We start from the raw sequence: 21,572 nt of genomic DNA on the forward strand, positions 1-21,572 counted from the left end.
AGCTCATTTACTAACAATCACATATACTGTCTATTATAAATGAACCATTTCCCAAAGCATATTCCAGTCTCGTAGTTTTTGAATTAATTTTTCCCAATGCATTTCTTTCAATAAAGACGGTTTCACACTTCCAAATTAAACAATTCTCATTTCCGACTGCAGTGTAGGTATAAAGATGGGTGTGTGTCATCATATAAGTGAGGGGACAGCGGGAGACACGTTACCAGATAACAATTCATGTCTCTAAAGTCAAACATGGCACTACAGTCTTTTCTATAATACTGTTGGAAACAAAGTCAAACCCGATGTACCATACCATTTCTAAGCATAAATTGTCTCCCAGAAGAAAAAATAAAAGGTATTTCAGTAGGTGGTAAACAGACGGATTCAAGTTGATTTCTAACACCACAATTCCAATTAAAATGGTCTGTACTTTCAAAAACCCACTGGGACAAAAACCCTGCTTGAGATAGGCAATAAAGCAATGTAAAAATCATGTCTACAACATATTATATACAGCGTGATAAATTACGTGTATAATGCACGTTTTAAGTATATTTTAATACAATACCAAAATGAATTGCTGCCTGGATCTGGTTGGAAATCTTAGCTGTATCTCATATCTCCTTCCTCCACCCTCACTTTGGTTCCCTCCTGTATTTAATAATAATAATAACAATAATAATAATAATAATAACGGCCTAAAATAGGCAAGAAATAATCTTTGTTAAAAAAATCTAAAATATCTGCACTGGAAAATGGTCAGCAGCCATTTTAACGTATAGTTGATATGAGATAAATTGGCTAAAGCACCTGTATGGTCAATTAATATAGCAGCCAGACATACTTGGGGATCCTACGTTCTTTTCGCAGGTTTGGCAACAAGCTGCCTTTCTCTCTCAAGCTCCTTCTCACGTTGCTGCTCCTTCTCCAGCGCCTCCTTCTGCTTCTGTTGCTGCAGCTTCAAAGCTTTTTTCTGAGAGAAAACAGCAGTCAACATTTATTCAGTGTATGCATTGTGTTACTTGAATCCACCCACCTCATTTTGCTACTTATCTTTGACTATACTATGTCAGCAAAACACTCATGTTAATTCTGACGGAAACGAGAGGTACCTTCAGTTTTGTTGTTTTTTCGTGAAGCATTATCATCTCTTTCCTAATGTTTACCAGTTTATTGTGGTAAACCTTCGCCTCTGTGAACTAAAGACAACAAACTGGATTAGAAATCATTCGTGCTGGCTGGTGGAGCGAGTACAAACAAGAGATCAAATGAGATTAAAACTCATTCCAAACGTACCAGTGAACTGAGGTCCAGTAAGCCATTACATTCCCTGAACTTGGTGACTTCTTGGTCCAGTGTGTCTAACAATATGAGCTGATTGTGTCTGTTTGAGACAAAAAATTTAAGAAAAAGAAATCAAGCACAGTTTCCCTAAATCAATGGGAATACCAATTTAAATATTCTAATCATTGAGACAATGACAGGATGTTTAAAAGTGTCCCACAAAATTGAACATGTGTGTGAAAAACAGTTCAAAGTGTTTTACTTGACTTAAAACATGAGTGAACGCCAGCATGTTTATAGTAAAACTTTACCAGAGTGGATGAGTGCCTATTAACAATTTGTTGTGACATTATACTGGTAAAAAAAAAAAAAAAAGAGTATTATAAAGTATTGTAGAACCTCAAGTGTTGTGTATCATGAAACACTAAGCAAGGAAATACTCACGTGAGTTCTTTGAGGGCTCGTTTAGAGTTCTGTAGATCTGGTAGGTAGTGAGAGAGTAATCCCTCTCTGAGTTTGTCCACAGCTTGCTTATCCACAAACATGTTCTCTGCAGGGGCTAAGCTCTCCAGATGCAGTGATTCCCGCTGTTCCAACTGGAGATCTGTCAAATATTTAAGAAAAAATGTAAATAGTGAGTGTCGTGTCACACATGTCTCTTTAATCGTCAAGATTTTCCTGACTTGGGCTTGGAAAATTTGAATTTTTAACTAAAAGACTGAGTTACAAACTAGGGATGTGAAGTTTGAAAATTGAAGGTCTAATGCTGCTTTCATGTCATAGGAGAGATTGAAATATTTAAGACTTGTGAGTGTTTATGTGATTAGACAACTCAAGATAGGACTGCAGAATTGGTTGAATTACGGCAACAACAAAACAACACTATATTAAATTTAGGTTTCATTACCTTAAAAAAAAAACTTAGGCTAATGTCAGGAATCCATGCATTTCTTTATTACTAAGTGCCAAGTCAAATGTATCAGAGCTTTCAGAGTATTTCATTCACACAGGAGTTTTATGCATAAAATAGCATAAATAGGCTTTACCAAAAGGTTTCTTCATATAGACTATTTATTATATTAAGAGAAAACATGTTATATCGTGATAAGATATGCTCGATATGATATGTCAAGAAAATCTGTTACTTAGTTTTGAATGCCCAGCCAATCTACTCCATACAAAAGGTTAAATAGATACATAAAACAAACTGCATGGGTCACCTACTAAACATCGTTTTGATGCTCACTGTCCCTTCATTTGACCCCCACATAAGACAATGACAATGCATGAGTTCAAGCTCACCTATGACACACAAAAGCACAAAACTGGGGCTAGATTCAGCTTACCGGTATCGCTATATATATATACAGTGAGGAAAACAAGTCTTTGAACACCATGCTATTCTGCAAGTTCTCCCACTTAGAAATCATGGAGGGATCTGAAATTGTCATTGTAGCTGCATGTCCACTGTGTGAGACATAATCTAAAAAAATAATCCAGAAATCACAATGTATGATTTTTTAACTATTTATTTGTATGATACAGCTGCAAATAAGTATTTGAACACCTGTCTATCACCTACAATTCTGACCCTCAAAGACCTGTTAGTCTGCCTTCAAAATGTCCACATCCACTCCATTTATTATCCTAAATTAGATGCACCTGTTTGAGGTTGTTAGCTGCATAAAGACACCTGTCCACCCCATACAATCAGTGAGAATCCAACTACTTACATGGCCAAGACCAAAGAGCTGTCCAAAGACACTAGAGACAAAATTGTTCACCTCCACAAGGCTGGAAAGGGCTACGGGGAAATGTCCAAGCAACTTGGTAAAAAAAGGTCCACTGTTGGAGCAATCATTAGAAAATGGAAGAAGCTAAACATGACTGTCAATGTCCCTCGGACTTGGGCTTCATGCAAGACCTCACCTTGTGGGGTCTCAATGATCCTAAGAAAGGTGAGAAATCAGCCCAGGACTACACAGGAGGAGCTGGTCAATGACCTGAAAAGAGCTGGGACCACCGTTTCCAAGGTTACTGTTGGTAATACACTAAGACGTCATGGTTTGAAATCATGCATGGCACGGAAGGTTCCCCTGCTTAAACTAGCACATGTCAAGGCCCGTCTTAAGTTTGCCAAAGACCATTTAGATGATCCAGAGGAGTCATGGGAGAAAGTAATGTGGTCAGATTAAACCAAAATAGAACTTTTTGGTCATAATTCCACTAACCGTGTTTGGAGGAAGAAGAATGATGAGTACCATCCCAAGAACACCATCCCTACTGTGAAGCATGGGGGGGGGGGGGGGGGGGGGGGGGGGGGGGGGTAGCATCATGCTTTGGGGGTGTTTTTTTGCACATGGGACAGGGCGACTGCATTGTATTAAGGAGAGGATGACAGGGGCCGTGTATTGCGAGATTTTGGGGAACAACCTCCTTCCCTCAGTTAGAGCATTGAAGATGGGTCGAGGCCGGGTCTTCCAACATGACAATGACCCGAAGCACACAGCCAGGAGAATGAAGGAGTGGCTCTGTAAGAAGCATATCAAGGTTCTGGCGTGGCCTAGCCAGTCTCCAGACCTAAACCCAATAGAGAATCTTTGGAGGGAGCTCAAACTCTGTGTTGCTCAGTGACAGCCCAGAAACCTGAGTGATCTAGAGAAGATCTGTGTGGAGGAGTGGGCCAAAATCCCTTCTGCAGTGTGTCAAACCTGGTGAAAAACTACAGGAAACGTTTGACCTGTGGAACTGCAAACAAAGGCTACCGTACCAAATATAAACATTGATTTTCTCAGGTGTTCAAATACTTATTTGCAGCTGTGTCATACAAATCAATAGTTAGAAAATCATACATTGTGATTTCTGGATTGTCGTTTTTTTTTAGATCAAGTCTCTCACAGTGGACGTGCACCTACGATGACAATTTCAAACCCCTCCATGATTTCTAAGTGGGAGAACTTGCAAAATAGCAGGGTGTTCAAAGACTTATTTTCCTCACTGTATCTCTATACTGTATACCGGTATATGAAGTTCATGCCATCGCAGGCCAGACAGGTGAAAACGATAGACAGTTAAAAAGATGATAACAAGCTAACACACACACACACACCTTCACTGTGTGGAGGTTCACTCTGGATCGAAGGTCCTTCATCTTCCATCTCCTCTACTTCCATATGCAACAACTCTGTTGACCCAGACTGCTTTTATAACCTGAAAACGGCGATACAAACTCAGACAGATTTTTTTCAGATGGAAATTATCAGTTGGACGTTAGCTTAGCACTACATCGAGCTTCGAAACCGTTGAGGAAGCACTTTAACTAGCTTACTGAGCTGCTTCATAACGTTACAGCGTGACACACTAGGAACCAGACAATTTATAAATAGCTCACCTCAGTTAACGCCTTCTTATCTATTTGACTGTCAATGTAACAGTGACTGTAGGTGTGATAAATATAATTATTTCACCCAAAAGCAGGAGAGACAACGTCAAAAATTTTTTGATTGTTGTCACAAAAGGGTCATGTGTCTCCTACGTCATCACGTGACTGCGGGAGAAACCAAACTTGCTTGTTGATGCGGAGGTAACTAGTTAGTAGTCTTCCGACTCTGATGCTACTATTAACATGACAGCTTTTAATTCAACGACAAACTAAGTCAGTAAATTCGTAAAGTACGTCAGTTAGGTAAGTCCCGGTCATATTTCTATCCAAATACCACATTATAAGGGTTGTCTGTGTCGCAAGTTGACACGAAAAGGTACATTTACTAGCTAGCTAGCGAGCTGTTACTGTTTAGCCAAGGCTGTTTTTAAGAGGACTTAAAGTTTATCAGCTCATATAGGGAATGTGAGAGACTCAACCATGTATCTGTATAGTCATCAGCTTGCCATAATAATGTCTGTTGGGCGCATGAGTTGTTGAAATTGCTGAACTGTAACGTTAACATAGAGGGCCCGTCCACACAAACATCGATAACTAGTTTTAAAATCGTTGTAAGTGGATAGTGGAATCGAGTGTGGGATCACTTTAAGAGTGGTTTGATGAACAATAGAAACACTGACAGCCAATCACAATCCATCTGAATGGACAACATGACACTGCGGAGAGACGTAACGCTATTTGTAACACATGATGTGTCAGTCGGGTGGCGTAGCCTTAACCATATGTTTTCAATAAAATGTACCCGAATTCACAAATATGTAGGTTACTACTACAGATATTCTGCTGCCATTAGTGTATTATTGCCAGCTAGCTATATCTATGTGTGTGTGTCACTCACTGTTGACATCACTGTTTACAGAACGTTGTGTTCACCTGTGTGGATGCTCACGCCGTCATAGTTATGGTTATAGTTATCGTTCTTGGTGTGGACGGTCCTTTACGGTCTCTTTGGTGGTGTCCCTTTCATTTCGTTTTCTTCTCCAGGTGTTTACATGGAGTAGAACTGCAAGATTTCAACCTACAGAGATGTGAAGGATTACCTAGGAGGACAGTTACCTACAGACTAGAGCCCACCTGGATATACCTAGTCGTTAAAGATGTCAGGTGGGAACCTGTTTAGCAAGGTGCGGTCGGCCTTTAGGAGAGAGCGGAGCGACTGGGACCTGAGCGACACGGCACCCTTTGACTTCTCCGACGAGCTGGTGGACGATGAAACGCCCAAATTCAACAAGTTGAAGGTTGTGGTCTCCGGAGAGATGTCCGACTACTCTGCCGGAGCTCCGTCCAACGGGGTGGCGGTAAACACGCTGGTGATGGCGGCAGATGATGATGACTCCCTGCTGGACTCATCTTCCAGCCTGGGCAGCCCGGCTGGGATAAACATGGACCCCTGTGACAGCTGCACCAAGAAGAGGGAGAGGATAAAACACAAGAGAGTGATGAAAAGGCTCATCATTGCAGCTTTGCTGTATTTCCTTTTCATGACAGGTGAAATCATAGGTAAGCATGTGCAGAATGAACCAACATAATTATTTATTTATTAGTCAGTGACACCACAGGAAACTTGATGACCAACTTGTCACAGAGAGGTGGAGGACAAACTGGTTAACCCCTGTAAGGCTTTGAAGATGTTTGCCTGAACAAGGCTGGGAACACAGGAAATTCTCTATATTTGATAGTTAGCTAGTGTTTATCGTCAAATGTATTGTTACTTTTTTAATGCATTGAGCACCACAAATCATATTTTGTACACCTCTATTGTACTGTGGTGAAGTGAGAAATCTTAAGAGACAGATATTTCTAAACCTGGGCGTACCAGCCCAGAAAACATATTTGCATGCCTTATATCTCAAGAGAAAAGCGACCATATTTTTTAGCGTAATTTGGTGGAACTGAGCCCAGGATGTTAACATACAATCCAACAAATACATACTATTGCCTCAGAAATTATTGTAGTTGACCTTTGTGACGTAGTCTCGTAAACAACATTTGAAAAGTGAGCTTTGTAGTATTTGTTTCAGGGTTGTTTTATAGGGTTGAATTAGGGACTGCGCGGTTGCATATACTACGCTACTATTTCTAGTCATAGTTCCGTTATCTTTAACTTTCAATTTCAATTTTATTTATATTTTCAAATCATAACAAATGTTATCTCAAGACACTTTACAGATAGAATAGGTCTAGACCACACTCTATAATTTACAAAGCCCCAACAATTCTAGTAATTCGCCCAAGAACAAGCAATTAGTGTGTGCGACAGTGACGAGGAAAAGCTGTGTTTTAGGAAAGAACCTTGGTCAGAACCAGTCTCTTGGTACGTGGTGTCTGACGGTGCCGGTTGGGGTTGTGATGCACAGTGGCAATAATAGCCACAATAATGATAATGGAACAGTGACTACAAATGGTAGTCATAGCAGTTCATGTCATAGCAGGGCACTGCTGGGCATTACAAGGTGTAGCGTGGCATAGCAGAGCATAGGTGGACATAGCGGGATGTAGCTGGGTTCAGCAGGACATTGCAGGGTCTAGCAGGATGTAGCAGGGAGTGCAGCAGGACCACGGAGACAGCTGCAACCAAGATCCTGTTGCCGTCCTAAGCCAAAGAAATGCAACTCATCACTCCCTAACTATAAGCTTTGACAAAGAGAAGGGTTTTGAGGTTATTCTTAAATGTTGTGACGGTTTCTGCCCCCCAAACTCAGACTGGGAGCTGGTTCCACAAGAGAGGTGCCTGATAGATGAAGGTTCTGGCTCCCATTCTACGAGTCTGGGAACCACAATTAGTTCTGAATTCTGGGAGCGTAGGGGTCTAGTGGGACAAAAAGGCTCTAAGAGCTATTCTAGATATGTTGGAGCTATACCATTTAGAGCTTTGTAGGTCAGGAGAAGGATTTTAAATTCAATCCTGGATTTTACAGGAAGCAAATGCAGAGAAGCTAATACTGGAGAAATATGAGCTTGTTTCTTAGTTCATGTCAAAACACGTTCTGCAGCATTCTGGATCGGCTGCCGAGTCTTACGGGACTTATTTGAGCATCTTGATAATAACGAATTACTGTAATAGTAGTAGTAGTAGTACAGGGAAATGCCTTTTTTATTATGTTTTAGCTGATGGTGTGTGTTGGCTCACCACCTTTTTGTTTATTAGATTTAATTCTCTCTGGGGCAAATCATATACAATTTTATGCCAGTTATCAAAATTCAATTATCTATCAAGTAAAAAAAATCCCAAACAATGTACCTGTGGCTCCAAAGAGCATTAGTCACAGCATACCCAGACATCTAACCATGTACTTTGCTGTTGATGTCTATCAACACCCATCTAAACTTGTGTGTTGTATCTCAGAATCAGTGCATGCACAATTAGCTTAGATAGATGTAAGCGGACGCCATTTTAATTGTCTTTCCCTTTTACTTTCAGGTGGTTACTTGTCAAACAGCTTAGCCATTATGACTGATGCTGTGCACATGCTAACAGATGTTGTGGGCATTTTGTTTTCTCTGCTGGCTCTCTGGCTGTCCACCAAACCTCCCACAAGAAGATTCACCTTCGGACTGCACCGCCTTGGTAAGTCTCTGATCTCAGAAGTCTTACCATGTCCCCTTTCTCTCCACTCCTCCTGCGTGAGACAAACGGATACACAGGGGTTTTTGTTGCAGACACATCATGCTCAACAAAGAAAGTGTGTGTTCAGCAGTGTTTGAGGACGCTCAGATTCCAGATATGATACTTTGAGATTCAGTTAGATGTATATAACAGGAACAGACACGGCTATTAACAGAACAGAATAACAGACAGTAAAGAAGGAATGGGTTCAATTTAAGCAGTAACTTACAGGTACTGTAGAGGACATTTATTGAAGATACAGAGAGCTAAAAGTGTTTCATTTTTAGATGACATTGCAGATTATTCCACGAGGCTGCTGCACTAACAATAAAAGCAGTCTTTGCTAGAACACCTTAAACATTGACCAGTGACTGAAGTGAGTTAAGAACGTGCCAGAGAAGCAAAAATTAGGTTCACAATGGCAACTGTCCAACAAGGGCTTTCAAAATAACTAAATACCCGCGTCCAACTAACTATGTCATATAAAATGCAGTGGGTGAGTCTTCTAATTATCACCTTTCATGATCTAAAGGCCAGCATGGTGAATGGAATCTAGGGTCCTCAGAGTGGAGGCAGCAGCATCTCAAACACAGGAACTGAAAGGGAAACAGCTTCACAATCCTCTTTCTCCACGTCTGAGGGACGCTGGCTCTGTTGTAGTTGTAGTTTACCATTAGGGTTTGCTATGTGATACTGTATTTAAACGTAATGATGCCAGACGCTTAGATATTTGTTTTCCCGTACCCAGTCTCAATATCAAACCCAGTCAGAGTAAAGATGTGCTCTGTAAATTACTGTCATCTATATTTCTGGATCTGGTGAATATCATGAATTGTGTTTTATTTTCATAATGTATCTACAGGGGGGAATCTTTCAGTGTTTTTAAAGCTGAATATTTTCTCGGGGGATTATAAAACAGTATTGATAAATATAAATATTTAAACAGGTTGGATCATTAAAATCATTAAATCTGCTACACCAACATATTTGGTATTTTGGAATTGTTTCCTACACCAGTAAATATTTGTAGGCAGTTTTTGACCCATAATATTAAACTACCCAGTATTGTTCCTCCTTAATTTTTTAGGCACATTGTAAGTCAGCTTTTTCTCACGGCTGTTGTCGTTTATTGTTAGGAATATGCTTTGAATATGCAACTGATTGTGATTTCCTGACTTAGAGGTGGTATCGGCGGTCCTCAGTGTGGTGCTCATCTACATTCTGACGGCCATACTGCTCTACGAGGCGGTTCAGAGGACGATACACCAAGAATTTGACATAGATGGAGATGTCATGCTCATCACTGCAGCTGTGGGGGTGGCTGTCAACCTCATGTAAGTAAATATGTATATATATCATATACATATCTGTTAAGAGAAAACTTTGAGGCTTTAAAAAAAAAAAAAAAAAAAACTGAAGTGCCTCCCTGTTAAATTGAGTGTCAGCAAAAACAGATTAGTCCAAAGTACTGTCTAAAAATGGCCTTTCCTCAGTGTGTAATGTTTGACCATAGTCATTAGGTAGATAAACAAAGACTTGGTGACTGCAGTTTCTAAGTCAGTCAAGCCTTGATTGGGTAAAATATATGTGACGTCAATGCCTAAAATAAATCCCTCCGTCTTTTGTTTTCTTGTGTCTTACAGAATGGGTTTCTTGTTAAACCAAGATGGTCACCTCCACTCTCACGGCCACGGTCACTCTCACGGCTCTGCAGCTGCCTCAAGTTTACAGTCAGCTGGGTCAGGTCAGCAGCAGAGGCAGCACGGCAGCCTGGCTGTAAGAGCTGCCTTCATCCACGCTTTGGGAGACCTCGTCCAGAGTGTCGGGGTCCTCATAGCTGCTTACATTGTCCGCTTCAAGGTACCCTGCCTTATTAAAGAGTGGTTTGCCACTAACGTTAACAATTACCACAGTTTACTTTGAACATTACTTCACCGAACCATTGGTCAGAAGCAATTAAAATCTCTCTCATCTGATATAGTTAAACAGTTTCTTTGCTAGCTTGATTTTCTTTCAATGAATATAGATGACTATTTGCAATTTACAAAAAATAATAGTTTTACTTACTAAAACTGTAACTGGTAATTTAGAGAGTGGTGTAAAATATTGTTGTAAAGATATGATCCCGAAGCACATTGTGAACCATTTAGTTGTAAATGTAAGCTAAGTAACGAGTTAAATGCAAATGTTAGTTGAGCTGACTGTTATCCTCTCTTGAAGCTCTGCAGTGATTTACCTTTAACAAACGCTTTTTTTGAAAAGCATTTACAGACATTTAATCTCAAACTAAAATATAGACATCTCTTTCCACAAATGCCATATGTAAACTTTACCAACAATACCTAATTGAGCTCATGGAATTGTACCATGCAGACATTCATTTTCCAGTGATGTATTTCTGTGTAATGGATGGTTCCTAGTTTTAAATAAAGGAATGGCTGTGCATGAAATAACCGTCACAACCAATCCATGAATTCATATGAAACTTTGACTTTAATTGATCTGATGTTACCCTCTGACTTCACAGCCAGAGTTTAAGTTGGCAGACCCCATCTGTACCTACATCTTCTCTGTTCTGGTTCTCGTCACCACATTCCGCATCATAAGAGACACAATAGTCATTGTGCTGGAGGGTAAGTCTTTGGCCTTGATCCTGTCAGATTATGTTGTGGAGTATTCAGAGTGGTGCAGGTGCTTTATGGTATTGTTTTTATCCTGCTGTGTCAGGTGCTCCCAGGCATCTGGACACCCGGAGAATCAAAGAGGACCTTCTGAAGCTCGAGGATGTCCAATCAGTAGATGAGCTGAATGTCTGGGCGTTGACAGCTGACAAGACTGCAGCACTAGTGCACCTGCAGCTCAGTGAGTAGCTACATAACACCAGTACACCCTATACAGTAAAGAGGGATTTAAAAGAAAATGTTTCTACATACAGTACTATTTTGTGAATTACAGTGGTGCTTATAAGAATGAAACCATGCTAAAGTTGATCAAAAAGAGGAATACAAATAAATCATCTTTTGGAAATTGAGCTTCATGCCTTAATTAAAAAAAATAGAAAAAAATCCAACCTTTAAGGACACCAATTTTCTTTGTGAATGAAAAATGTATCGTAAATAAGTGTTTTTCCTTAAAATACAGGGGGCATAAGTATATACGTACACCCCTATGTTAAATTCCCAAAGAGGCAGGCAGAGTTTCATTTTTAAAACCAGTTATTTCATGGATCCAGGATACTATGCATCCTGATAAAGTTCCCTTGGGCTTTGGAATTAAAATAGCCCCCCCATCATCACATAGCCCTCACCATACTTAGAGATTGGCATGGTTTTATTTCAGTTAGCCTACTAGCCGGTTTGATTTGCATTGAGAGATGATTTTAGGGAAAGTACCCCATGTCTATCTCTAGATATGGTGAAGGGTATGTGATGATGGGGGGGCTATTCTTTTTAGTCAACGTTAGCATGAATTCATAAACTTTTGAGCAGCACTGTTTAGTCAACTATGGAATTTATTATTCAGACACAATAGTAGTAGTTCCGCATATTTACATTTACTTTAAAAACGGATGTTCAACAATTACTGATTTATTAGGGCTTGTTTATTAAACATCGACATGATACATTTCTTATTGTAGGTTTTTAAATTACATTAAAGTTTGTGTATATTATAAAGGGGCATCAGAAAATATTCAGCACTTGTTATGTTTTCTACAGATTTTTCTGGGCTTCCAACCCCAATTGTGAAATAATAACTTTGAGTTTTCTTTTGTTATATTTTGTCCCATCCTGTAATTAATAAATCAATTTATTGTTTGGTCTATAAAATTTCTGAAAATAGGGGAAAATTCACATCACAAGTCACTGAATTTACGTCATCCTCCATTTTGATCTGTTGAACAGCAGTCCAAAACACAAAGATATTTAGTTTGACAAAGAAAAGCAGCAAATCCTAAAGCAGTTGGAACTAGTGAAGATTTGGTACTTATACGTGACTGAAAAATAAATGAAAGGATTCATCAAACTAGAACTCAATGAATTGTATGGTTACTGAAAATTATATTCAAAAATGGGATTTAGAACAGCTACACTACCGGTCAAAAGTTTGGGGTCACTCACAAATTTCCATTGGACTCCATTATAGACAGAATCCCAGCTGAGATCAGTTGCCTTGTTTTTTTTAACCAGGGCAGCAGTTTCCAGATTACATTATGTGCTTACATAATTGCAAAAGGGTTGTTTAATGTTTTCTTAGTTCGTTTTTTAAAATAATATCAGATTAGTAAACAAAATGTGCCTTTGGAACATGGTTGCTGATAATGGGAAATGTAGATATTGCATTAAAGATCAGCCACCCACCCAGATCAGCTGGTATGCTGTCTATAATGGAGTGAAATAGAAATTTGTAAGTGACCCCAAACTTTTGACCGGTAGTGTATGTCAACACGTGTTATAAATACAATTGGCAGTGATTGTAGCTTGAAGTGTTGTTGGACATGATTGTTAGCTTAGTGTTTCCTGATTTGGGCACATCATTTGTTTAAGATTTTCTCAAATTCACTCATTTATGCTAGTGTCCAGGCACATCTGTCTTCAAGTCTTGGCACAGATTCTCACTGTTGTCAGTGTTCTGGCTAAGCTGCCTCTGGCTTGACTACTTTGTCTTTATCCCTCTGTAGCAAGGTCTGCTCTGGAATTTGTTTTTATTTGGCTTTAGTCTTTGTTTCGGTGATGCGGCTACCATCAGGCTTCACCGCAGTGATTACTTTTCTGTGAATGATGTACTGAGAGTTGTTTTTGCCAAACGTAGCACGTTGCAGTATGGCTCAAGACTTCAGTTTTAATTTCATCAGGCCACAAAATGTTTTCGCCTTTCATATCTCAAGAAACCACTTCTTCCCTCTGATATCTCACTTTATTCTTGCACCGCTCATATTAAAAAAAGATCATTGTGTAGATTAGTGACAAAATTCCTATAATTTAGATCCAGTTTATATTCAAGCTGTGGTACCACAAAATGTAAAACAAATGGGGCGTAAACCTTTACTGAAGAGATTTAAAAAAATGTTGGTCTTTGGTATTTGGTTCTGATTCTCTGAACCGGTAGTGATTTATTGGTTTACTCATATTTATGTTTGGCAGGGTCCAGATTCTTCACAAGAGGGAGCTGTTTGCTCATGTTCAAAGCAGTTCTACACATGTGAGCTGCGTCAGCTATAGGAAACAAAAGTAATAGCAGCAGCTCTAGTTCAGACCTGCAGATGTAGACAACCTGCTGCTGTGACTTGTCTGCGGCTCTGTCTGATTGATGACATAGATTTGAAGTGAGAGTCACAGAAGAGTTCACGTGTGGAGTTAGAGGAGTTAAACAAAATGCTGCAACCTTTGATCTCATGTCTTAATCTGTCCTCCAATCCCGTACTGAACACAACTGTCGCAATCACATATACTCAAAAAGGAAAAGAAGAAGACAAACATACTGAGAACAAACAGACTAAAATTAAACATAATTGTTTTCATCTGAAGAATGCGTTCACAACAATAGATAGCCCTAACCCTAACCCTTCAATAACTTGATGAACCACACACCATGGCAGCAGCAAGCATGCCCCAGCTGTGTGCATCACTTTTAAGTGTCCCCTGGAATCAGTTGTCATTGTGTTGCGAACTTCTTGCTGCACATTTCCTAACTGCTGCACATGTGCTGTCAAATTATGTTTTGTTGTATGTTTGTGGCTGACATTTAGTAGTTAGAGAGAATAAATCCATTCAAGTTTCAAGAAGGCTCGACACATGAAACTTTGCTCCAAGTATCACCAGGAACTCTATATGAACTCCAGCATTGAGAACAGTGTTTGTGTACACAGAGTTAACTAAAAAAAATCAGGGCTCAACATTAAAGGTGCCCTAAGCAATGTTGGGTGACGTTACTTCTTGTTGATGTTTGATGTATTTTCAAACAAAAACTCCCCTCCCCTCCCCTCCCCCCCTTCTTTGCTTCTGTGCACTAACCCCCCACCCCCATGTCCTTCATGTTGGTTATTGTCTGGAACGCTGTTGGTGTAGCTTCGTGGTGCAGTTGGGCACAGTTTGTTTTTGTTGCCGTATTTTTATTTTTTTTTCAGTGTGTTCTGGGGACAGGTACCTTGCGGCTAGTGAGGAGATGTTTTCTGTATATGACAATAAATCTTCTAGCCTAAAACACGCGTGACATTGCTTAAAGCACCTTTAAGGCTTGTCTGGGACAAGCAGATTTTTTGTAGGGCAAGTGGAAGAGAAATTTACTTGCCCCACTGGACAAGTAAAAACTCCAAAACAAATTACATTTTTTTTCACCACAATCCGGGGCACCGGACGGCTAACATTATACCCAGCAGCCACGGGTTAGCGAACCGCTAACGTTATACCCAGCCCGCTGTTCAGCTGATTCTCTGTAAGTGATGCAGCATAAAAGCACGGTGGAACCAGCAAGCCCGCCAGTTGGTTTTAGTTGTCTACCGTTACCTTGCTAACTCCGCCTTAACGTTACCCCGTTGCCTCATCGTTGACAGAAAACGAGCCGAATACAGATCTCACTCGCGGGCATAGCAGTGTAATTTGTGTGGATGAAGCATAAAGTTAATGTAACTCATTTAGCGACCGGCTCTCTGCCTCAGAACATTGCTCCTCCACTGCTCGTTTGTCTGTCAGTTAATCTAAAACGTCAGCTCCAAGACTTGCCGGATTAAATATCATCCAATAATCAACTGTAAAGAAGCTACACCTTTTAAAGATTCCCTTGGTAAATCAGCCTCTGCCAGGAAGAAAGTAAAAGTGTAGAAAAAAGAAGAAAAAAAAGTTAACAATCAACTCTGGTGATACACTGCACACCGGCGTGCAAAGTGTTACTTTACATTCTGGAGTCTGGAAACCTTTTTCTTGTTGAAGGAGTAATCTATTTTGGGAAACATTTCTTTTAACTGAATTGTATTAATGTTGATACTGTTGGGATGCTTTCAGCTGTTTGTCTTAGAAAACACACAAAAAATTCAAAAATGATAAATATTACCCAGACAAGGGATTTTGTCCAAAGGACAAGTGCCTCAAAAAGTTCATGTCAAGCCCTGTTATATGGTCCAGAAGTCCTTCATCCTACCTCCAAAATGTCTCTCCAGGTCTGACCCCGTTCTAACATAAAGCCTAGCCTTTTATTCACTTCAGGCTCTGCTTCCTTCATGGGGTTTGTCTTTGCATATCAGTTGGAGATTCTCCAGGTCCAGTTTTTCTCATGAAGATCATCAAAAGAAAGGTCACACTGAGCCCTGAAATACCTTTTTGCTTTCCCACTCCCGGGCCCATGAAGACAGTCTGTCAATTTATCTTCTGCCATCCCCAAAGCGGTAGAGTCCAGGTCACCCTATGACCTATATCTTACTTTTTACGTATTAAAACTCAGCTTCATTGCTCTCTGATCTTCCTGATGATTTTTTCCCCCCAGTGTTTTGATAGTCCTTTTTAAACTTATCAGGCCAGATGGCACTCACACTGTCAGGAAGAGCAGAGAGCCAAGATCAGCCACGACTTTAAGGCTTCTACACAAAATATATATCGGACACCGTACGTGGTTATTTTGACAAACGGAGACGTGGCGGAATCTTTCTAAAAACTCGGGCCAGGGTGGAGTGGAGATTTTTGAAATCTTCATTTGCATCTTTGCAGCCAAGGAAGTGAGGAAGAGAAGAGAGAGGAAGGGATTTGTTGCGGTTGTTGCTATTTTCGGGATTCTGATTGGCCAACGTGGGCTTGAGCGTCTCGTTACACTGCCACCTACAAGTTGGGCATGCTCTTGACGCCATTGACAGCATATATGCACGGGTACCTATAAATGAACACTTTTCTGAAAACTGACAGCTGTGTACGATGTTATTTTTGAAACCGGAGAAGTTGAACTGTCCGTTTATGAAAATAGCTGGCTACGTGTAAATGTAGTCTGAGTCAGCACCAGTGCCCTGAAACTGGCTCGCCTAATCTGAATGCAGCAGTTAATAATTTGATTAATTACACCTGGGATTTCCTGCTATTACATGTGAAAAAGATATATTGGGACATACTGCAAGATGTCAGTCAGAATCAGAATCAGCTTTATTTGCCAGATATGAGGACAAACACAAGGAATTTTGCTTTGGATTATTGATGCTTACAATTTGTTTACTCATACAAAATAAACAACAACAAAAAAAACACTATAAACACCCTATAAACAGAACCAATATAGACACAATGAATACATTGTATTCAAGTGTATTTTTTTTAATGTTCACAGCGCCCTCTAGCGCCAGCAACTGGGAGGACGTCCAGGCGAAGGCTCGCCACCTGCTGCTTCACACCTACGGTCTCACCAGGTGCACAGTGCAGGTCCAGACACACAGGCTGAGGCCGGTACGCAGTTGTACACACTGCCAGCAGCCCAGCGACTAAAGAGAGAGACTAATGTTTACATTGACTTCCACAGTGCATTTCATGGAGCCAGATGGCAGAGAGTACAGTACACACAGGGCCAGGATGTCGCACCACTGTCACAGCTCAGTGCCATAGCAGGTGCCAAATGCAAAAAAGACTGGTGCAAAAGGACAGTCAGTGGAAAAACAGAAGATGCACATTTGAAATAACAATAGTTGGAATGCTGTACAGCATTCCCACAATTAAAAGATCATTACAGCCGCAGGGACCTTATGCTCGCAAAGCTAATTCCCATTTCCACAGGATGCGTAACGCCTGCAGCTCCGCTCAGGAACGACGGCGGAGTCATTAGGTTTCCATTAAAGTCAACGTGTGCGTTTCCAAGGACTGCGTAACTGCTGCGTTGCAACTCCGTCCCAGCTCCGGCGATCCGCAGCCCTCCGGAGCAGTTACGCAGAGCTTCTATCTTTGCCGGACGCCGGAGAGCTCCGCAGCAGTTAAGCACACGGCAGACGTTGAGCACAGAAACACATAAAACATCCGCTTAGTTTTCTAAATAAAATAGAATAGTGCTAACGGTGGATCATATTTCCCTGCACTACACCTTGAAAACACAGCACAGAGTTGTTTCCTCTCTACTCCTCTGGATGGAAACACGTCTGGTGTTTTTGTGGTTCTATTCTACATAAATTTGCGAGATCTCGTGGGTCCTCGTGACTTCAGCTGTCCGTCATGGCCGTAGCTTTTCCCGCATCAAATCCAGACCCGGTGGGTGTTGACAGACGGTGAAGCACGGAGCCGACACGCAGCCGTCACGCATCCTGTGGAAGTTGGGGGTTAGAATCTCAGCTGAAAAGAACGAATAAAACACATGCTCTTAATTCACCATTAAAGCCTATTTTAACAAGTTTTTTTTTTTTTGATTTATTCCAACTTATGTTTTGTTATCAAATGTAATTTTTGTTTACTAGGTGCAAGTACTGTATACTAGGAATAGATTATTTTACTGAGGAAGGCAGCAAATGGTTTTTCTCACACTGCAAATACTGTGAGCTGTCACCACAGGCAAAAGTGAGGCACTTTCTCATTGTGTCCTTTAGTAGACATGACATCTCATTAAACAAAATCATTACTTTCTTCAGCCAAAGTCTGTTGTAAGGCAGATTCTTAAAAAGACAAAAACCTTAGATCTTAGAGCAGTCTGCACTGACCAACACTTAAAATATCAACACTTTCATCACTGACTTTTTATTTCTAGCTTAGCTTTTATTTCTCCTAATTAATTTTAGGGAGCACCCAACTGACAATCAAAGCGTGACTGACTTTGAACGTTTTTTACTTCAGTATGGTTTTAGCCTCACATTCTATACTCCTCTTTTGTTCGAATCATTAATGGACCGTATGATAATACAGTCAGGTTTGTGGAATCTTCAGGATTTCAGAGTTGCTATGATTTCAGGGAGGGAAGTGTGAGTTAAAATTAGCCAGTAATGAAGTTAAAGTGTTAGAGTTTAAAGTACTTCTCTGTGAAGTGTTGAGAGGCTGTGGGGGTTTATGGTCAACATTTCCACATCTCTGATATTAATCAAGGGAAATCAGGAACTGGATCACTGTTTTGTTTGTAATAAAATATTTCATCTTTAGTGTGGTTCTTTGTATCTTGTTTTTTTTGGAAAACTTCATGTTAGGAAATTGAAACTATTATTCCACACAATTTATCCAGAATCCTTTTTTTTTTTTTTTTAAATAACTGAACTGAAGGTTTTACTCTTATCTGGATAGCTGTTTCCACTGAATGTTGAACTGTTATAAATGGTCCAATCTTTGGCCACAAATGTGTTTAAAATTCCAATCAAAGGAGTACCTATTAATTTAAAAAAAGAAAGAATTTGCACAAATTTGAGACGGTTGGTGTGATAGCTGACAGCATACTGAGGAGTTGGCAGTAGCTCAGTCAGTCGGGAGTTGGGTTGGGAACCGGAGGGTCGCTCGTTCAAGTCCCCGTACGGACCAAAGTATGGTGGTGGACTTGTAGCTGGAGAGGTGTCAGGTCACTTCCTGGACACTGCCAAGGTCCTCTTGAGCAAGGCACTGAACCCCCAACCCCCAGCTCGGGGCGCCTTTCCATGAGCAGCCCGTGGAACTCTGACATCTCTCCATTTAGTGCATGTACAGGCACTGAGCATCTGTGTGTAATTAAGGCCTGTGTGTAATGTGTGTAAACACAGTGTCAATTGTAATTTCCCTTTGCAGGATTAATAAAGTATACATTATTATTATTATGAATGAATGAGGATAGTGCTGTATATGTTCCTGTCACTTTTTAACACTAGGTGGTGTCCTTTTACAATACCCGAGAATATTGTTTTCATGGCCTGGTCATATTGATAAGATAACATGTATTAATATAGTTTGCATTACATTCTATTTAACCACTTAAATGTTGCGACCATGGGCTGAACTGTAGCATGAAACACACATTTCTGTTTGTGTTCTATTCATAATTGCTATTCAGAAACTGCTTTAAAAACATGTTTTTTGCATTATGGGTTCCACGGGTTGGGTGGAGAATAAAGCCTTTCTCTGGGGCAAAAATGTATGTGCAAAACTAATTCATAAATATATGGCTGGAAATTGCTAAATTGGGCCTTTAAAAATGTCAAAGAAGAGGAATCTAACTAACTATAAGTGTATGTATTCACAACATATTTGAAACAACTAATTTGAGGCTTTTCACACAAACCAAGGTTAGTAAATAAATGTAGACATATCAATGTTTTATTATTGACAACATGAGATAACTGGGAGTGTCTCAGTTTCCAGGCAACTCCTTTGTTTGTTTTACAGCAGAGCCAATATAACAGCTATCCACCTGACTGCTCTTCCTTATAATGGAGTAGGCTTAAAATAAACTGCTGCAATGAGCCTTTCCACAGTCACTAGTAGACTGTGGTAGGTCTGTCAATGTGAGACTACTAGTGAACAAACCATTTAAAGAAACAATATGCAGGTCAAAGGAGGTCACTTTCTAAAAGTGTTTTCATAGTTGAAGCATGGAAGTATACTACTAGATAACACATGGGGAATTCCGTCTCTCACTTCTCATGCACTGCTAGCAGCACTACCTGCTTTACATGCAGGTCACATGCTCTGTGGTGTCATGATGTCTGCGACCGAGTCACGTACGCAAGTTCCAGCACCGCTGTATCCTTCCTCTTCTGTCATTGTTTCCCTAAATAACCTTTCAGCTGCACAGGCTCGACAGGTTAAGATAATTGTCTCTCTCTCTCTCTCACCTTCCAATATATTTGACTACATGATACTATATAGATAGAGTGATAGATAGACTAAAAATTAAAAAGTAAAAGTGGATTACTTATATTAAATATAAATTTAAGATACATACTGTATGAACACATAACCTACAGTTCAGCAACTGGGAATTAAAAAGTAATTATTTTGCAAGAATGATTACTGTGGAAAATATAACAAATAAAGGGTAAATGTATAAACAAATACACATTGTGCTGACCGCCTAATGATAGAATTCAGGGGAGCGACAAATACCACAGTGCCTGCTATTTATTAGACGTGGCTGGGAATCATTTTAAAGCACATTTAAAAGTAACATATTGGAGTGGATCTAAACAGTGGCAATAAAGAGAAAGTCACGTATAACCCAACGTGCACGTACAGTAAGTGAAACCAAATAGAAAAAAAGCAACAGATCAGGAAACATTGCCTTTCTCTCTCTCTCTCTCTAAATCTACACCCTTTGCTTAATAATTCATTAAAGAGTTTCAGATTCAACAGTCCAATGGGCTGTGTATTCTAGATCTTGCCATGGTCAGACACTGTAGGAGGGTGGATTTTCTGATGTTTTTGGTCTCTTCTGAGAAATGAGAGGGACGTTAAGAGGATTGGCTGTTATTATGAAACACACTGAATGTCCATACAGCCATAAACTAAGCAGATGAGTGCATTTTCCCATTGCTTTCATGGCAGTAATTACTTTACGGCTGTCCTAGCTGGCAACAATTCACCCTTTTCTTGTTGCAAACAACCTTCAAACAACTATTGACTGGATCTTTTAAATACAATGTGGAGATTGTAGAATGAAAAAGAAAAGTTTTACTTGGTGGAGTTTCAAAGTTCATTATTGACATTATTAAACTTACCTTGTAGGAGGATATAAGGCTTTTAGGGTTAATTGTGTCTTACTCCTCAATTGTTGTTGTACAGTATATGATCTTCAGGAGTTAGCTCATTTTTCATAGGATTGTAATTATCTTGGCAAACTCAATCTGCTGTTGAAGATCATGTGGGACTTTGAGGTGAGATTGTTTTTGTCAATTAAATATTGGAATTTTAACCTACTCATTTAAAGCATAGGACTCTTTTCCAAGACAGACATTTTGACATTCCAATTAACTCGTTTTGTGAATGTTGGCTTCCTGGCCAGTTTCACTGGGACACCTAAATGGAGATCATCATCCAAAACTTACAATTATTAGTTACAACCATGGCTGTCACATTTGGGGTGGAAAGGGGACTGAGTACCCATAAAGATGTTAGAATGAATTGCTGTGGATGAAGTGAAAGCCTTTCTACATGGCCGAGACTTTTGTGCTACGCCTGTGGTCACAACTGTGCTCTTTGTGCTAAGTCAAACTGTCTGCTGTGAAAAACGTCTATTTAATGATGTTTTTACTGAACATAATCACAACTCGAAAGCATAGGCTGGCATTAATCTTTCTTAACGTCAACATATCCTAGGAAAAGACTAAAATCAACAAGA

At 39.9% G+C, this 21,572-nt stretch overlaps 2 protein-coding genes across 6 annotated transcripts; one reads left to right on the top strand and one right to left on the bottom strand.

Moving 5' to 3' along the window:
* Window positions 1-317: 317 nt before the first annotated feature.
* bloc1s6 (biogenesis of lysosomal organelles complex-1, subunit 6, pallidin) lies at window positions 318-4,822 on the bottom strand. Of its 3 annotated transcripts, none has more exons than XM_034868482.1 (6): window positions 4,679-4,822; window positions 4,397-4,497; window positions 1,732-1,891; window positions 1,300-1,387; window positions 1,116-1,202; window positions 318-976 (listed from the first exon to the last, which is right to left on the bottom strand). In XM_034868482.1, exons 2-6 carry the CDS (start codon window positions 4,458-4,460, stop codon window positions 857-859), a joined length of 519 nt encoding a protein of 172 aa, XP_034724373.1. In that variant the 5' UTR covers window positions 4,461-4,497; window positions 4,679-4,822; the 3' UTR covers window positions 318-856. The 3 variants fall into 3 exon arrangements, with proteins under 3 accessions (XP_034724373.1, XP_034724381.1, XP_034724392.1); XM_034868490.1 differs by having other exon boundaries at window positions 4,699-4,817; XM_034868501.1 differs by having other exon boundaries at window positions 4,397-4,499; window positions 4,702-4,785.
* slc30a4 (solute carrier family 30 member 4) lies at window positions 4,782-16,953 on the top strand. Of its 3 annotated transcripts, XM_034868451.1 has the most exons (8): window positions 4,782-4,972; window positions 5,714-6,229; window positions 8,151-8,297; window positions 9,517-9,670; window positions 9,980-10,196; window positions 10,864-10,969; window positions 11,064-11,198; window positions 16,638-16,953. In XM_034868451.1, the coding sequence occupies exons 2-8, from the start codon at window positions 5,827-5,829 to the stop codon at window positions 16,790-16,792; spliced, it is 1,317 nt and encodes a 438-aa protein (XP_034724342.1). In that variant the 5' UTR covers window positions 4,782-4,972; window positions 5,714-5,826; the 3' UTR covers window positions 16,793-16,953. The 3 variants fall into 3 exon arrangements, with proteins under 3 accessions (XP_034724342.1, XP_034724352.1, XP_034724362.1); XM_034868461.1 differs by lacking the exons at window positions 9,517-9,670; window positions 9,980-10,196; window positions 10,864-10,969; window positions 11,064-11,198; window positions 16,638-16,953 and adding an exon at window positions 8,869-9,217; XM_034868471.1 differs by lacking the exons at window positions 9,517-9,670; window positions 9,980-10,196; window positions 10,864-10,969; window positions 11,064-11,198; window positions 16,638-16,953 and adding an exon at window positions 8,874-9,217.
* Window positions 16,954-21,572: the final 4,619 nt, after the last annotated feature.

Source organism: Etheostoma cragini, chromosome 1 (genome assembly GCF_013103735.1).
Source record: "Etheostoma cragini isolate CJK2018 chromosome 1, CSU_Ecrag_1.0, whole genome shotgun sequence".
NCBI lineage: Eukaryota > Metazoa > Chordata > Actinopteri > Perciformes > Percidae > Etheostoma > Etheostoma cragini.

Coding starts and splice junctions, on each gene's coding strand:
- bloc1s6 (XM_034868482.1), bottom strand. CDS start 4,460: ATGGAAGTAGAGGAGATGGAAGATGAAGGACCTTCGATCCAGAGTGAA. Junction 1,892..4,396: donor TGAACCTCCACACAGTGAAG/GTGTGTGTGTGT, acceptor AATATTTGACAG/ATCTCCAGTTGGAACAGCGG. Junction 977..1,115: donor AAAAAACAACAAAACTGAAG/GTACCTCTCGTT, acceptor GTTTTCTCTCAG/AAAAAAGCTTTGAAGCTGCA.
- slc30a4 (XM_034868451.1), top strand. CDS start 5,827: ATGTCAGGTGGGAACCTGTTTAGCAAGGTGCGGTCGGCCTTTAGGAGA. Junction 6,230..8,150: donor CATGACAGGTGAAATCATAG/GTAAGCATGTGC, acceptor TTTTACTTTCAG/GTGGTTACTTGTCAAACAGC. Junction 10,970..11,063: donor AATAGTCATTGTGCTGGAGG/GTAAGTCTTTGG, acceptor CTGCTGTGTCAG/GTGCTCCCAGGCATCTGGAC.